The sequence below is a fragment of the Geotrypetes seraphini genome, chromosome 5 (genome assembly GCF_902459505.1).
Source record: "Geotrypetes seraphini chromosome 5, aGeoSer1.1, whole genome shotgun sequence".
NCBI lineage: Eukaryota > Metazoa > Chordata > Amphibia > Gymnophiona > Dermophiidae > Geotrypetes > Geotrypetes seraphini.
This window is the reverse complement of record NC_047088.1, coordinates 71,524,631-71,542,996: the sequence shown is the minus strand read 5'-3', so window position 1 is coordinate 71,542,996 and position 18,366 is coordinate 71,524,631. Positions and strand designations below refer to the sequence as shown.

At 41.7% G+C, this 18,366-nt stretch overlaps 1 protein-coding gene across 3 annotated transcripts in view; it reads left to right on the top strand.

Moving 5' to 3' along the window:
• OCRL (OCRL inositol polyphosphate-5-phosphatase) overlaps positions 1-18,366 on the top strand; it is a 140,296-nt gene that overhangs the window by 20,221 nt on the left and 101,709 nt on the right. For all 3 annotated transcript variants that reach the window (XM_033944920.1, XM_033944918.1, XM_033944919.1), the window contains exons 4-9: positions 2,301-2,339; positions 7,559-7,672; positions 7,760-7,867; positions 10,113-10,233; positions 10,347-10,511; positions 14,263-14,364. In XM_033944920.1, coding sequence (XP_033800811.1) covers positions 2,301-2,339; positions 7,559-7,672; positions 7,760-7,867; positions 10,113-10,233; positions 10,347-10,511; positions 14,263-14,364 — 649 coding nt within the window. The remainder of the gene's footprint in view (positions 1-2,300; positions 2,340-7,558; positions 7,673-7,759; positions 7,868-10,112; positions 10,234-10,346; positions 10,512-14,262; positions 14,365-18,366) is intronic.

Genomic DNA, 18,366 nt, shown 5'->3' with positions numbered 1-18,366 from the left:
AAGGCCCATCCAGTCTGCCCACACTAATGACCCACCCCTACCTTCCCCTATGTAGAGATCCCACATACCAATCCCAGTTTGTCCAGACATTCCACAGAGGGTCTGCAGGAGCCCCAGAGGATGAATTTTCCCTCAATTTTATTAACAGGTCTGGGGGGTGTGGGGATGTGAGCACTGACCCAAATATAAGCAGATACCCTCATTTTTGGGCCCCAAATTCTCAGCCTATATTTAAGTATATACAGTACTTTGTCAAATGCCTTTTGAAAATCCAAATATATATGACTATCAACCATCTCACCTTTATCTTTTTTATGTAGTTTAGTATTTTTACCTTCAAACTGAATATTATTTACCTCTGTCTTGTGTTTTGTCAGCTCTTTGGTGGTATGGAGGAGCCATGAATGGAAGAAGTAGGGTTTTTTAGGGGGGAAAGATGCGTATATGTCCCATTGTTCTTCGCATTTCTCTCACCTTTACTTCTTTTTGTCACAGTCCCATCACTCTTTTCACCATTTCCCACCTCTGTTTGCTCTTCATTCTTACTCTGCTGCAACTGGAGGAAAAGCTTGACATAGAGAACTTAATGTTTGTTTGCAGCTCCCCAGCGATCAGCTGATGAGACTTGGCCTCGCTGTCATATCTGCTTGTTCTTGCCATCTTCTTCAGCTGCTTGTTTTCATCTGTCTCTGCCTTGGTGACAGATCTGGAATCCCCATCAGCTCTTCTGCTCCCTATGATTCCCCTTTTTGCCACAGCTTTTTTCCAGTTCCTCTTGGCTGATGAAAGCCTCTCTATTGCTTCATATGCCCCTAGGCCAGGGGTAGGCAATTCTGGTCCTCGAGAGTCACAGGCAGGTCAGGTTTTCAGGATATCCAAAATGAATATGCATGAGATAGATTTGCATCTCAAGGATGCAGTGCATGCAGATCCATCTCATACATATTCATTGTGGATATCCTGAAAACCTGATCTGCCTTTGGCTCTCGAGGACTGAAATTGCCTACCCCTGCCCTAGGAATTGCCTACCCCTGTCTTCCTGTGCAGAAACATGCTTATGGATAGATGGATGGATGGGCTTGGTGGATGGGGGGTGAAGCTTATCAGCAGATGCACTGCTGCAACAGCAAAAACCTTCCTACAAGGAGTTATTCCCAAATTAATTGATTTTTCCTGTCTTTGGACTTGTGGGCTCAATTGATTTAGAAAATTCAAGTCTATCTGAATCCTGCTGCTGAACATTCACGTTGTAAGCACAACATCAATTTGTCCTGTTTGCTTTCTAGTATTTCTGTAAGCTTTAAAATGTTGTTCTATGAATCAGATGTCAGAGCCACATTCTAATAGTTTTCTATTATAGTGCTGATGGTTTATGCCATTTAAAACTTTTCACAACAGATCAGTATTTTCACTCACAAATGGAATACAGGTCTAACAAGCCAGCTGAAAATAAGTTAGATTTTTTTTCCACAAGGAGATTATATAAAAAAGCTATACTGAGATCTGGTTGTCATGGACCACCCAACAAGTTTAGTTTTTAACATGTCTAGAATAAAGGTGATGTATGCAGATGGAGCTCATGCATATTGACATATATTCACTGTGGCTTAAATACTGTTTTCAAGCCTCCTGTGGAACCTGAGACTAAAATAGTATCACTATTTTAAAAGATTAAGGGGTCCTTTTACTAAGGCGCGCTAGCCGTTTTAGCGCACGCTAAATGCTAATGCATCCATAGAAACATAGAAATATGACGGCAGAAAAGGGCTATAGCCCATCAAGTCTGCCCACTCTTCTGACCCACCCCATTAAGTCTTAGTGCTAATGACCTAGTTCCTTAACTCTACCCTCGTAGGGATCCCACGTGTATGTCCCATTTATTCTTAAAGTCAAGCACGCTGGTGGCCTTGATCACCTGCATTGGAAGCTTGTTCCAGTGATCTACTACCCTTTCTGTGAAGAAATACTTCCTGGTGTCACCATTAAATTTCCCTCCTCTGAGTTTGAGCGGATACCCCCTTGTGACCGAGGGTCCTTTGGGAAAGAAGATGTCGTCTTCCACCTCGACACGTCCTGTGATGTATTTAAATGTCTCAATCATGTCCCCCCTTTACCTGCGTTCCTCTAGAGTGTAGAGCTGCAATGGACACATTAGCATTTAGCGCGCGCCTTAATAAAAGGTCCCCTAAATCTAGTAATCATAATTTTTCTTTCTCATCACTCAAAAAAAATTACATTGTACCATCACTTCTAGTGAATATGGTATTTAGCACATCCGCTTTTTCTTTCTTTTGTTACAGAGGCTGATGAAACCCTCCTTATTGATATCCGTACAAACAGTGAGTCTGCTGCTTAGCAAGGTTCTCATCTCTGTCACTTTTCCTAATGTGCTCTTCCTCACTCCCTCATAATGCACATACATTGCCCAACTGGCGTTACATTCACAGTGTTATATGAGGGGTGTTTGATACCAAACCTTTGTTTGGCAATTTCTTAAAGCAGTGGTTAGAAATCTACTGAAGTGCCTTTGCCATTCCATAAGTGACACAGATTGTGGCACTGAAGCATTGAGATTTTTTTTCTATTGACTTCAAATTTATATTTCTTGAAATGTGATTACATAAGGCCTGGATATACCAAGCACATTTTTGCTCAGAGGGTGAAGGAAAATTCGAGTTTAGCACTTTTCATATGAGCATCCCCCATGTGCTTTGTGTAGATGAACATGAAATAGATCTATTTTTAGTCAAGTCTCATTGATTCACAGTATTGGCATTTACTTGCATGACAATTTATAGAGGGTAGAAGGAAGGAGGATTGGTATTGCTATTCAATTTGAGTAATCTGAGACAAAGAGAAATAATGTGGATTCTCCATGTGGATCTGGGAAAGTCACAAGTGAGCAGTATTTGAACTTTTAAACACTTGAAATGGATAAAATATAGAGTTCAATTATTGTCTTAGAGCAGGGGTAGGCAATTCTGGTCCTCGAGAGCCACAGGCAGGTCAGGTTTTCAGGATATCCACAATGAATATGTATGAGATGGATTTGCATGCACTGCCTCCTTGAGATGCAAATCTATCTCATGTATATTTATTGTGGATATCCTGAAAACCTGACCTGGCTCTGGCTCTCGAGGACCGGAATTGCCTATCCCTGACTTAGAGGATGTTTCTCTGCCTGTTTGAGATTTTTCCCCATGGTGCTTACCTATGCCAAGGAATTATGTGCCATATTTTCAAACTTATGTCCCCCCAAATTTTGCAAAACTATGCAGAAGTACTTTTTTATTTTTTACATAAATAGATTGAATAATGATGTAGAACTTGAATACAAATAGCTCAATTATGAGAATACAGGCCATCCCCGGGTTAAGAACAAGTTATGTTTTTAAAACTATTCTTAAGTCAGATTTGTATGTAACTCAACTTGTAGATTTTAAGATTCTTGGTTGACAAAAGGGCCGACTGTCCCTACCTGTTCCTTCTAAGGTACAGCATGCACAACCACACACTGTTCTTGATGTGGCCATGCATCATTCCTAAATTTGCTACTAGAGACGTGTAAGAGTCTATACCACTGGAAATACTGCTCGGTGAAATCAAATGAAGCCACAACTGTGTTCTAAAGTACGAGTCATACTTAAGTCGGGTGTCTGTAACTCGGGGACTGCCTGTATATATTCTGGTACCAAATGCCTCAGGCCACTTACTGACTTGAGTATTTGACTACATAGTTAGAATGACTGAGTAGAAGGATTTTGGATGAGACTGTAGTAAATAACTGCACCGAATTTAATTGAACAATAGACTTAATTAGTGCCAATATTGGCATTGAACAGTTCACAATCAACTTTAATAGGACTTAATTGAAAGTTAGGTGTCTAACTTGAAAATCTTGATTCTATAAAAAGTAGGCACCTAGCCCAAAGCGCCTACACTAAAAGTGGATGTGGTTAGGGCAAGATCATTCTTGCACTGTGTGGCATGCTTGGGATAGGTGGCAGTGTCCAGCTTAACCTCTCCCATGTTGAAGCAGGTGACCAAATGCTTGGCTAGCCTGGTGAGGCGGCCTTCTTTATTTTCATGACTTGGCACGGCTACCAGTTCTGTGCGTCTGGCTGCGTAGCCTCCACAACCTAAGAAACACAAAGTTAAGTCATCAAAGTATGATTCTACACCCCAGGAGCCAGAGGCTTTCTCTGAATTTATGAAACATTTGTGGAATGAGTTTCAAAGCCAGCATTCTTCCCCTGAGCCGTTCCACTTTGCCTCAGATGTGTCTATTAGTGGCATAGCTTCTATCAACACATCCTCATTTCAGTCAGCTGCTGATTTTGTACTACCTGATCTTGATCTGAGGGATCTTGATGATGATGACCCCTTATTTACAGGCACAGTGCTTCCCGGGACAGGAGATCAGGGATTGTGTGCTGGATCTGCAGATCCCTCTGGGGTTTTGGAACCTGGGAATGATCCCACAATTCTACGTTTACAGTATTTAAGTCTGCGGTTTTACCAGATCTTATTTCGGAGTCTTTGCAGAAGTTGAATTTAGTCACTCAGACGGCGCCGTCCACCACTTCTTCCTGGCTTTGTGGTGTGCACTTGCAGTCTTTCACATTTCCCTGGCACCCTGATATGAGCATTCTGATTTCAGAGCAATTTGATTCTCCTGAAGGTGCTCTTAAGATAGTGTGGGCCATGTCTCGCTTGTATTCTCTGGCAGGAGTGCCAACAACTTAGAGTGGATTCTTTGGTTGCGTAGGTGACTAAGCGCACCTCTCTACCCAGTGAAGGTGGTATGGTGCTTAAAGATATGCAGGACCGTCGTGTGGATGTGGTCCTCCTGAGACTTTTTGATGCTGCTATTTTAAGCATGAAGGCTGCTTCGGCAGCTTCCTTTGTCATACACACCTGTCTCTCTTGACTGCGCATGCTGGAAAGTGAGGCTGTGGATCCTCCTCATCAACTTCTTTTGGCTGGGTCAGATTATGTTGCTGATGCTTTGTATGACCTTCTGCAGGTTTTGGCAAAGGTGTTGGCATACTCCGTTTCTGCCTTGGGAGGCTCTGGATCAGGCTATGGACTGGTGATTCCACTTCCAAGGCTACTTTGGCTTGACTTCCCTTTAAGGGGCAGATACTGTTTGGCAAGGGCCTGGATGACCTCATGAATTCTGTGGTGGACCGTTGCCCTAAGACCCTGCCTAACAGCAGACCCAGGACCTCTAGAGGTTCTAGTCACTAATTTTCATGGCTCCAGGTGATCCCAACTGTATGCGAGTGCCACATGGCAGAGATTTTCCGAGGGCTCCTGGCCCAGGTAGGCCAGCTACAGGCGATCCCAACTTTCCGCCTCCCATCCTATACCCTCTACTTAAAAGGTGCAATGACACCAGGCTGAGGGGATACCTCTCTTCAGATAGGGGGCAGACTCTCAGTGTTCTGTCCGCCTGGGTTCACATTTTGTCTGACCAGTGGGTCTTGGACATTATTCGGTCGGGCTATAAGCTGGAATTTGCCTGACCTCTGACGGACTGGTTTGTGGACTCCCGTGGGTCAGCTGGACAAGGCGCTAAAGGTTCAAGCCACTGTTCAACACTTGTTGGATATTCAAACTATAGAGTTGATGCTGCCCAAACTCTTGGGCTCAGGCAGATACTCTATATAATTTATCATACTATAAAAAGGCTCTGAAGATTGGAGGCCTGTTCTGGATCATCAGCACGTGAATGCAGTTCTCAAAGTTCCACGGTTTTGCATTGAAACAGTGTGATCGGTCATTGCAGAAGTGGCCCTGGGAGTTTTCCTTGTCTTGCTGGATTTCACGGAAGCCTATTTGTACATTCCAATTTTTCCAGCCCACTGCAAATTCTTTCGGTTTCACGTCCTGGAACAGCATTAATAGTTATCGGCTCTGCCCTTTGGGCTGGCAACAGCTTCCCGTACCTTCACTAAGCTGATAGTGGTCATAGCAGTTTACCTGCGAAAAATGGGTCTGCAGATTCACCCTTTCTTGGACAACTGGCTGATCAGGGTTCCCTCATTGACCAAAAGTCAGAGCACAGTGGATCAGGTGATCCAGGTGCTGGAGGACCTGGGTTGGATTGTAAACTACAGAAAAAGCATGCTGATGCCCACGCAGTTGCTGGAATTTTTAGGAGTTCTCTTCAACGCGGCTGCTGGTCGTGTCTATCTTCCAGAAGCATTCATACTGAAACTGTGTGCCCAAATTTTGTCTCATCTGGAGCTGCGGGCTCCTTCAGCGTGGGACTATCTTCAGGTCCTAGGGTCCATGGCAGCTACAATAGATGTAGTGACATGGGCAAGGGCATACATGCATCTTCTTCAGCATATCTTATTCTCGCTGGGCTCCGCTTTACAGACCTGTCTTCCGTGGACTCTGAAGGCTTGGGTCAGCATAACTTTGTTGCTTCTCCTGCAGTTGCTTCTTCAGGGGTGTTCAACTGCAGATTGCCTTCCAGATCGTGGTGATTTCAGATGCCAGCCTTCGGGACTGGGGAGCCCACTGCAGTCGTTGTCCCATCCAGGGGAGTTGGACACCCTCTCAGAAGAAATGGTCAATCAGCCGGTTGGAGCTGAGAGTCATTTGGCTGGCTCTGATGCAATTGCAGAAGTCTTTGGAGGACCAAGTGATCAGGGTCTTCTCTGACATTGTGATGGCAGTAGCCTATGTCAATCACCAGGGAGGGACCAAGAGCACCCCCTCTGGCTCAGGAAGCTCGCCTTCTGTTTCTGTGGGTAGAACGTCACAACCCTAGGCACTATCAACAGCACATGTGGTGAGAGTCGTCAATATTCAAGCCAACTTTCTCAACAGACGGACTCTGATTCTGAGTGAGTGGGCCCTGTCCGCGGTGGTGTTCCGAGCCATAGTGCGGCGCTGGGGTTGGCCCCGCTTCAACCTCATGGCAACGGCAAAGAACAAGAAAGCAGATCGTTTCTTCATTTGAAGATCTGAGCCTGGAAGCTAGGGTCTTGACCCTCTGGTGCAGCCGTGGTCTCAGGAGATTCTCCTGTATGTCTTTCCTCCTTGGCCCATGATAGGCAAGTTGTTCAGTGGATCGCGGTCCATTCAGGCTGCGTCATTCTGATGGCACAGATCTGATGTGTCTTCACAAGGGTCGCGGCCTTCAGCTGTGCACATATCCAGACCTGCTTACGCAGGGGCCAGTTTCCATGGAGAATCTGAGTTGCTTTGCTCTTACAGCATGGCTCTTGAGCGCACAACCTTAGAACACAAAGGCTATTCTTCTGTGGTTGTTGGCATTCTTCTCAAGTCTAAGAAATTGTCCACAGGATAAGTACATAATCTCTGTGTGTATATCTGTGTAAGTACATAATCTCTGTATGCACTATTTCCTAAGTAGCTAGCTTTCCAAATTGACAAGGAAATTGAGCAGTTTGTTAAAAGTCCTTGGGACAAAGTGAAGAGTAGCAGTGGAAGCATGGTCTCTGGATATTTCAGCTCTGTGTTCGGCTACTATCCTGCACTGGTTCATGGGTCTGTCTTTGTTTTGAAACATTTTATTCAGCTGGCTGTAGGATTCGGGTGCAAGGTGATCCATGGACAGTAGAGCGCCTCTTTGAAATCCCTGATGAAGAGAAGTGCCTAAGGTTTCTTGAGGAAGTGCAAGATGTACAGGAAGGTAAATGGGGTGTGATCCTTGTAGGAGTCGGGTAATATTTCTGTAGAGATGATTCTTGATGGACTTTGTCTTTCTTCTGTTACACAGCTCATATAAGATCTAGTCTCCCTGAGAAAGGAGAGGCCTCCAGCTGGTACCGGACATCAGAATCGCCTGAAAGAATAATCGCTCCATCAACTCAGGCTTGTGTTTCAGGTACTTAATAGTTAAAAGGACATTGCTGAACACATGTAACAGTATGAACGTGTCAGAAATTAGAATCTTTTAGACAGTTAAGATAAAGATTTTGTGAGCAAATAAACACAGTGGGCTAAGAACACACAAACCCTCCTTCAAGGAATCCGTAAAAGATTATTAGATTAACATTAATATGTAATTTTACCTTGCTTTTAAACATAGAAGCATAGAAAATGGTGACAGATAAAGACCATACAATGTATCCAGTCCATCTGTCTATATCAGCTATTACGCTCTAAAATCTTTTATTTATTTATAAACACTTCTTTCATAAAGATCCCTGTTCTTGGAGCATGCTTCCCCATGTGTTCTTGAATTCACATATAGTTGTCTTTTCTATTGCCTTCATTGGGAAGTTGTTTCACACATCCACCACCTTTTTCTATAAAGAAATATTTCATCATCTTGTGTCACTTCTTTCTAGAGCTTCCATTCTGTTGTAAGATGCCCACCTCCTGTATATGTATGCCACAGAGATATTTGTATATTTCTAATGTGTTAACAAATTATATGTGGACGCACAATATATAATATGTTCATATAATGAGTCAAAATGTTGTGTGATCGTGGCACTGAGGTACCCCCCTCTTCAAACCCAGCATGCACCCAAAAAGAGGGAAAAAAAGCCTCAGACTAATGTAGCAGTATAGAACCAAAAGGTATAAATCGAAACTGCTTTTGATACTTTCACTGGCAAAAAATTCCCTCACAGAACAGCTCAGGTTTAGAAACGGGCAAAGTCACCCAGAGGCACGTTCAAGGACTTAGCTGACAAAAGACGACTCGAGCTCCAATACTGTCATGTCTTATGTAATACAGAATGCCTCATTAGGAGTCGCTGCCCAGGAAAAGGATCTAGATGTCATGGTTGATAATATATTGAAACTCTCAGTTCAGTGTGCAGTGGCAACTAAGAAAGTGAATAGAATGTTAGGAATTATCAGGAAAGGAATGGAATGCAAAGATGAGAATGTTATAGTGTCTTTGTATTACTCCATGGTGCAGCTGCAGCTCAAATGTTATATGCAATTCTGGTTGCTGCATCTCAGAAGAGATATAGCGCAATTAGAAAAAGTACAGACAAGGGTGACAAAAATGATAAAGTGGATGGGAAGACTTCCCTGTGAGGAAATGCTAAAGCAGCTAGGGTGCCTTAGCTTAGAGAAGAGACAACTCAGGGAGATATGATAGAGGTCTATAAAATAGTGAGTGGAGTGGAATAGGTAGACATGAATCACTAATTTACTTTTTTCAAAAATACTTGGACTAGGAGGCATTTGATGAAGCTACTAAGTAGTAGATTTAAAACAAACTGGAGAAAAAATCTTTTCACTCAATGTCTAATTAAACTCTGGAATTCATTGCCAGAGAATGATGATTATGTTGGCCTGTTGAGACTGATTAATGATGATCAGTGATTTAAAAGGCTTTTGAAAACAGCTCTTTTTGTAGAGGTCTTTGGTTTGGGAGAACGAAAAGCAGTGGCTAAAGGGATAAAGAGGATATAATAAGAGAGATCAGTATATTGTTCTAGTATTTTATGTTTTGGATTTTATTGTTTTAACTTTGTATTTATTTTGAAACCTGCTTAGGTTTAGGCGGGCTATAAGTCTTTAAATAAAAACAAACAAACAAAGGTTTGGATAAAATCCTAAAAAAAAGTTTGTAAACCAAGATGGACTTGGGAAAATCCACTGCTTATTCTAGGATAAGCAGCATAAAATCTGTTTTACCCTTATAGGACCTTGCCAGGTACTTGTGACCTAGGTTGACCACTGTTAGAAACAGGATACCGGGCTTGATGAACCTATCTGTCCCAGTATGGCAACTCTTATATTCTTATGAAATGTGTGCATTGGATATGTAAAATTTGAGTAGGTCCCTTTTTTCAAGCCCTTTCATCCCCAACCCACAATGTGCCTGATACTAGGAATGCTTAAAAAAATCTTCATTTTTTTTAATTCATAAAAAATAAAATTCTTTGTTAAGGTTTTATTCTGAACACTTGACAGTTTATTTTTAACAGCTCTTATTATGATGTTAACTTTACAGCAACTGAACAGATAAGTGAGGAATAGTTGTAGAGTAAAAGTAAGAATAATTTAAAGTGCTTTGCGCTGACAGTGTCAGAATTTCCTTCATAACTATGGGTAAGCTTTCCTTATGAGAAATTATGCATTTATTTCAAAACACTTCTTTTTAGGGATTTTAGGATTTGAAGATAATTTTAATGCCATGAATATTGAGAAGAAAAGAAACTTACAGAATCAGCAATTAGGGGCTCGCCGGGAACCCCCTCCTCCCCCTCCCTCAATAAACAGGCTGTAAGTGTCATCTTGGAATCCTTTCCGGTTGTAATCCTCGCCATCTATAAGGAATGAGGACTTGGCCAAAGTTAATGAGGACTGACTATCTATTTTTTTGTGTGTTTGTCCAGGGTGCCTAGAGAAATGGAACCCATATCAAACTGGGAGCAGCCAAAAACATCTAGTACCATACGGAAGTACTTTGAGCCAAATTCACAGTCTGGACAGAGAGAAGGATTGATCAAACATGCTTTGGCAAAAAGAGAGAGCAAATTTGTGAACATTAATAACTTCAGGTCAGTATGTGCTCAAACTCTTCAAGAACTTGTTTTCTTCATCTTCATTTTCATCACATGTTACTTGGTTCTAGTGCTTATCATTCATATGGGCAGTGTGTGGGATGTGTATGTTAGATTCTGGAAAGCAATTTGTTTAGAGATAATGTCTGAGAATTTGGGTAGCTGCTATTCATAGAAAGTGTTGATCAGAGGAAGGGGTTGTGTGTGTTTAAAAAAAATGCAGTTTTGTAAACCCCCTTGGTGATTTTTTTTTTTTACCTAAAAGGTTCGGAACAGTCATGAAAGAAAAATTATGTGGGTAGTTTTACTTTTATTATGGCCTAAGGAAATATTATTCGCTGAGATTGTACCTGCTTTTTCTGCAGATAGTATTTTTTCCATTGGAAACTATTCACATTAGAGGCCCTTCTATTAAATGGTGTTAAGCACTTACCCCCTAATTCTAGAAAGTTGCACATCCAATTTACAGAATAAAGATCAGTTACCATATTTTTCGCTCCATAAGACGCACCTTACCATAAGACACACCTCAGATTTGGAGAAGGAAAACAAGAAAAAAACCCATTCTGAACCAAATTGTATACTAATATATACCCTACACTTTTAAATTCCGCCCAGCCCTCCCCCATCAATTACTTTTACATACCCCCCCCAGCACCTTTAAATTCCATCCCAGCCCCCTGACATCTTTAAATTCCATCCCAGCCTCCCGGCAGTACCTTTAAATTTTGGAGGTCAGTGGACGGCTGCCTGCTGCTTGTTGGGGCCGGTTGTGCACAAGCGCGCTAATGCCTGGGCCCGCGACACTCTGTAATTGTACTGGCCGCTGGTGCTTCGCAGGGTGGCTACCTGCTGATTACCGACACATCAGGGCCAGCGGCGCACAAGCGCGCTGCTGCATGGGCATGCGTCACTTCTGAATGGCTGCCTCAATTCTCACCTCACACCCACACAGCAGCTCTTCCTTCAGGTTTTACACTTTGAAGTGGAAGCTCAGGTCCCCCTCATGTGATGGACCTTTTCCTGAGAGGGTTCCGGGCAGCATCCCACTCTTTCCCTATCCATCAGGATATTCGGGATGTAGTTCACGCTCTGTGGTAATTTCCGGATGCGCTTTTTCAAATGGCGGAGTCCGTGGCCAGGCTCTTCCCTTTCTCTGGTGGCGATAGGGTTGTTTTCAGTCTTCTGTGATTGATGCAGTGGTCTCGGCTTTCACGTGCGTAGATGTACCTTGCAGGTTGTCGGCTGTTCGGCCCTGAGAGGCATTTAGGCCCATACAATGGATGCTTTGCTTCCCCAAAATTTTATTGTGGCTGCGTTGGTTTTCCAGGTGGTGATTTGTGGTGGTCTTGTAGCCCGGCTTTGTTTCCAGTGGTCTGAGCGAGTTCTTGACTGTGAATCAGCTGACTGGTTCTTGGGGGATCAAGACAGGCCTCTGTTTGAGATGAGAGCTTCTTCTGTTGTCATGTATGAATTTTTGCTTGCCTCAGACAAGTCAATGGCTATTGGAGTAGCTACCCACCGAACCCTGTGTCTTTGGGGTTAGTGAGCAGATGTGGCATCTAAAGCTAAGCTCCACAAGTTTCCCTTTTGGGGCTCCTTTCTAATTGGGAAGGAGTTGGATAAGTTGCTTCAGGCCTTGAGTGACTTAGAAGGGCCTAAGTTTCTGGAGGACCGACTTCGCCTGGCTTCGCGTATGGTCCTGCCTGGTGATGCGTGTGTTTCAGACGTTCCGCTCTGACCGGGGTGCGACTTCTTTTCCTTCCAGAGGCTGTTTCTTTCCATGCATGCTGTCCTCTTGGGAGGCCCACACAGAAACCCATCTTGTTGTGTTGTTCTGTGTATTTTTTCACTAATAGTACTTTTTTTTTTTCTGTGGGTGTTAGTTGATGTTGATTGTTGGGGAGTTACAAAGGCAGTGGCATTGGTTCATCTGGTTTAGCTGTTGGCCTTTTGGGGGGAAAGTTTCTTGTTCTAATCAGTATCCAACAGTGTTTTCCTGGTTCTTTTGGGACTAGGCTTATGTCTTCTCCATGAGTATTTGGGGTCATAGGTTCTGGAATAAACCTGGTATATTTCTGCTTGGCTATTTGAAAAGACTAATTGTAAGAGGGACTGCACAGCCCACTTGCACTAATCTCAAAAGTTAGTGTCTCAATCTCCACCTGCTAGCAGAGGAGCGTTAAACCCATTTATTTCTGTGCCAGTCTGGCGGGACTAAAAGAAAGAAAATTAGCAGGTAAGGACCTAATTTAAGATTTATGGATCACTCTATCCCTATAAAGGATCAAGGCAATTAACAGTGTTAAGACCCCATGCAGATGATAGGGAGCTTACAGAGAACAAAGTTATCGGAAGACAATGAACATTCAACTATATAGAGAACTCGGATAACATACTGAAGTTGTCTAATGCTAGTGTTAAGGATTTTTGCGATAGTTTGCCTGTTACTGCCTGTTAAATTGTATGTTAAAAGAAATTAACCTCCTCTTTTACAAAGCCGTGCTGGTGATTTTAGCGCCAGCTGCCGCGGTAACAGCTCCGACACTCATAGAATTCCGTTGAGTGTCCGAGCTGTTACCGCTGCAGCCGGCACTAAAAGTGCTAGCGCGACTTTGTAAAAGAGGGCCTAAGTGTCAGAGCCCCATAGTTTCATTTATGCAAAACTATTTTGCATGGCTTTCTTTCCTGAATAAACATTGCCCTTGGGAGAACCTCAAAAAATTATTTATTTATTTTTGGAGATTTATTAACCATCTTTATGAAGAGACTTACCCAAGGTTGTGTAAAAGTATGAATGTTAAGCCCACGCACTTTCGCCCACATTGAAAGAGGACAATAATCGGAGCACGTTACTTCTGGTAAAAGTGTTTTCCCCCTTTCATTATTGCCCTCCCACTGTAAAGGGTGTGTATTCCTGAGAATGAATGAAAAGCTGGCCCTTTTAGCAAGTATGTTCCAGGGTGGGGTGAAAGCTGCTGTTTGTAGGATACTCTTTTCACACTCTAATGATATATATAAAATTCAAATGTGTTCAATCAAAAATACAATCGCAGTGGTCTATTCAAAACTTGTAGCACATGAGGTAATTTGAGTATTATAGCAACGAGATATCAGATTTGACCTGAGAGTTCACAGCACTCATCGGGCCTGTCACTTCCTCATTCATCCCTGCTTAACATACTCATTTTTCGTTTATAAGGAAAAACAAAAAATGAGTATGTTAAGCAGAGATGAATGAGGAAGTGACAGGCCCGATGAGTGCTGTGAACTCTCAGGTCAAATCTGATATCCCGTTGCTATAATACTCAAATTACCTCATGTGCTACAAGTTTTGAATAGACCACTGCGATTGTATTTTTGTTTGTAGGATATGCCAGACAAAGAGAGAGTGGGTATGTGTGTAGAAAACCCCATTCTGTAGAAGAGAGATTCTTGAGCATGTGTAGAAAGCTAAAATATCTATAAAGTAGTAAGACTTCAATTAGCCCATTTGTCATGTGATATGCCAAGATGGGTAGTTCTAGTTTGGAAATAGCTTTCATGGTCAATATCTCCCTCAAGAATGTCTTAATCCTTTTCTCCCAATACATGTGGGTGGATAAAAACAAGAAATGGTAACTGAAAGATGGGGAGAGGAAAGTGATCAGCTGTAGTTACCTCTCTTCCCCAGATGATATCCCAGGTTCATCATTTTCTGCTCTAGAACTTTGACAGGAGGGTGACTAGTCCTGTATATGTGCTGCAGGTTTTTCGTCGGGACTTGGAATGTGAATGGTCAGTCTCCAGACAGTGGGCTGGAGCCCTGGTTAAATGCGGACCCAGATCCCCCTGATATCTACTGTGTTGGGTAAGGATTGAGAGTACATCTGCTTCTGTGTACTGCTATTAGTGTGTGACACTGTGAATGTGTTGTAAAAGTTCTAGCAATATTGTATTCTTAAAATAATTTACATTAGTATTTGAAAATCATTACAGGCTGTCCTTTTTTCCCAATATATATATGTCTGCAGAGGCATGTGGGATCTCAGACTAGGTGGGCCATTTAGCCTTTATCTGCCGTCATGTTTCTATGTAAGGCTTATGCAGGCATAGTCATTAGTGTTCCCACTGATTTCTGGCAGAAGATCAGATCAATGGTTCGATTCTGAATTGCTACAACTCAAAAGACAATGTAGACGACTAGAAAGAAAATGGAGAAAATCGAACTTGGATCATACAAAGTCCACCTAGAAAAAAATCAACAAACAATACAAATCACAATTAAAGGACAAGAGAAAAGCACACTACACCAACCTAATAGGCACTGAAACCCAAGACACCAAAAAACTATTCCAAATTCTAAAAAAACTTAACTGACACCAAACCTTGCCTGACCACTAACAATACCACTCCCCCCTCAGCCACTCTATTAGCAGAACACTTCCAAAATAAAATTACAAATGCAAGAGCTACCCTCAATGATACCCCTACCCCTCTTATCGAACTCTCAATCTTCCCCACAGATAGAGATTCAACTGCAGCAGACAGAATATGCTCTCAATTCCCCAACATTCAATGGCCCGAATTCAACAAATGCTATAAAAAATACAGCCATGCATCCTGTGACCTCAACAACTGTCCACCATATCTCCTAAAAACATCCAGCACAAAATTCCGTGCTGTTCTTCTAAAATGGATACAAATCATGCTCATAAGCAGCCACTACCCAACTAGCCTCAGCGAAATCATCATCACCCCGATCCTCAAAGACCCTAAAGGACCAATAGACCAAACATCCAACTACAGACCCATTGCCTCTATTCCACTCTATGTCAAAATAATAGAAGGACTAGTTGCCAAATTCGTCACCATTTACCTAGAAAACCAAAACATACTCATCCCAAGCAATCCAGCTTCAGAACCAATTTTAGCACAGAAACACTACTAGGATCTCTCTTAGACATAGCCAGACAACATCTCAGCACAGGAAAAAAAATGATGCTCATACAACTAGACCTGACCGCTGCATTCGACCTGGTGGACCATAGCATCCTACTACAAATCCTAGATACAATAGGTATCACAAATAAAGTATACTCGTGATTTGAAGGATTCCTAAAATCAAGAACCTATAGAGTAAAATCAGACAAAAAAAAAATCTGAACCTTGGTCAAAGCCCTGCGGAGTTCCCCAGGGGTCCCCTCTATCTCCTACACTCTTCAACCTCTATACAGCCTCCCTCAGTTCCCACCTGGACAAACAAGGCATAACCTCATACAGCTATGTAGATGACATCACCATTCTCGTACCCTTCAATCAAAAACCCTCCGTGACAGACACAATACACCAAACACTAAAATAAGTAGTGACCTGGATGAAAGATCACAAACTGAAATTGAACCCAGACAAAACTAAATTCATCTTCCTCGAAAACAATAAAATATCAACCATAACCAACATTGAAATCAACGCAATCAACTACCCCATACAACCCACTCTAAAATTACTAGGAATAACAATCGAAAGATGCTGCACCATGCAACCGCAAATCAATAAAACAATACAAAAATCATTCTCAATCATGAGAAACTTAAGACAAGTTCGGAAATTCTTCAAAAAATCACAATTCCAGCTCATAGTATAGTCCCTAATACTAGGCCTACTAGACTACTGTAATATCCTCTATCTCCCCTGCCCCTGCAACAATAACAAATCAACTACAAACAATCCAAAACACAGCACTAAGACTCATCTACTCATTGAAGAAACATGACCACATTACAGAAGCATATCTCAAATCGCACTGGCTTCCAATTCTAGCAAGAATACAATTTAAATTCTATTTAAGACTTTATACGGAAACAGTCCAAACTATCTGAACAACCGCCTCATCCACAACACTTCAACCAGACATAGGAAAACTCACACCCCATTCTCATAACCCCCAATTAAGGAGATCAAACGGAAAAAACTATATGATGGCCTACTAGCCACTTAAGCAGCCAAACTAGACAACCAAATCGCCAATCTACTGACAGCATCCCTAGACTACAAAACTTTTAGAAAAGAAATAAAAGCCATACTATTCAAGAAATCCCTGAAAAAGAAATAACACCGCAAGTATCAAACACCGTCTCTCACTAAAGCCAACTACCCTAAACAAATAGCCATACTCTTTTCTTACTCTCTTTGAAAATGACCAGATCTCTTTTTGGTAAGATCTTTTTGTAATACTTCCTTGATAATTCTTTTGTAATCCGCCTTGAACTGCAAGGTAATGGCGGAATAGAAATCCCTAATGTAATGTAATAAATGTAAAGATTCCTATCAGAATCCCCAGTTTGCAAAGTACAAGTAGTGTGGAAAGATAGCATGAAAAAACTGAACTTAAGGGAGGTTGTTTACAAATTATGGAATACAGGTATAACAAAAGGTATACTTGTTTAAAAGATAAAAGTACACAAAGATAATAAAGGAGGTAAAGATATAAAAGAAACCTGAGAATAAATAACAATAGAGTGTAGAGGATTAAATTTTATAGTCTGATAAAGTACCACTCCTTAAGCACATGTGTGTGTGTAGATATAGAGAAAGAAATACATACATAGTGTCAAGTGCAGTGATCCCTCTGAGGACCAGGTTGATAATGAGCAAAAATTTTCAGTTATGTTATTCTGAGCACTACTTACTATTATGCAGTATAGTAATCCATTTATATGTAATCAGATAAAATTTTGTGTATTTCAGAGCACATTTGAAATATGAAAACTTAATAAGCAACATATAAATTGAAAATGCAACATAGTAACATAGTAGATGATGGCAGATAAAGACCCGAATGGTCCATCTAGTCTGCCCAACCTGATTCAATCTAAAAATTTGTTTTGTTTTGTTTTTTTTCTTCTTCTTAGCTATTTCTGGGCAAGAATCTAAAGCTCTGCCTGGTACTGTTCTTAGGTTCCAACTACTGAAGTCTCCTCCGTCAAAGCCATTGAAGCTCTCCCCAGCCCATCCTCCCCCAAACGGCCATATACAAACACAGACCGTGCAAGTCTGCCCTGTACTGGCCTTAGTTCTTCAATATTTACTATTATTTTCTGATTCTAGATCCTCTGTGTTCATCCCACGCTTTTTTGAACTCTGTCACTGATTTCATCTCCACCACCTCTCTTGGGAGTGCATTCCAGGCATCCATCACCCTCTCCATAAAGAATTTCCTTACACTGCTCTTGAGTCTACCATCCCTCAACCTCAAATTATGTTCTCTACTTTTACCATTTTCCTTTCTCTGGAAAAGATTATGTTCTACGTTAATACCTTTCAAGTATTTGAACGTCTGAATCATAACTCCCCTGTCCCTCCTTTCCTCTAAGGTATACACGTCCATATTTCACCATGTGGATCCATCAAAGGCCAAATATAACAGAACAATCCACATAAACATATATGAATATACATCTGAAGGTCCTCTACATATATCAAATACATAGTTAATTGGCCGCATAACCCTGAGTATTTATCATCTACTACTACTACTATTAATTATTTCTATAGTGCTACTAGATGTAAGCAGCACTGTACAGTCACAAAGAAGAAAACAGTCCCTGCTCGTAAGAGCTTACAATCTAAACAACCAAGACAGACATGTCATGGAATATAGTTAAGGGGAACGGTTAATTAGCTGGCTGGGTTAGAGGGTAGAGGAGTAGGGTTAAGGATTGAAAGCTATATCAAAAAGGTGGGTTTTCAGTCTGCTTTTAAACAAGGGAAGGAACTTGACAGACAAACTCGGGAATAAAGTCTGGAATTGTCAGTGGAGGAGAAGGGTAAAGCCAAGATACTTAAAGCTGTAGAGACAAACGCACACAAA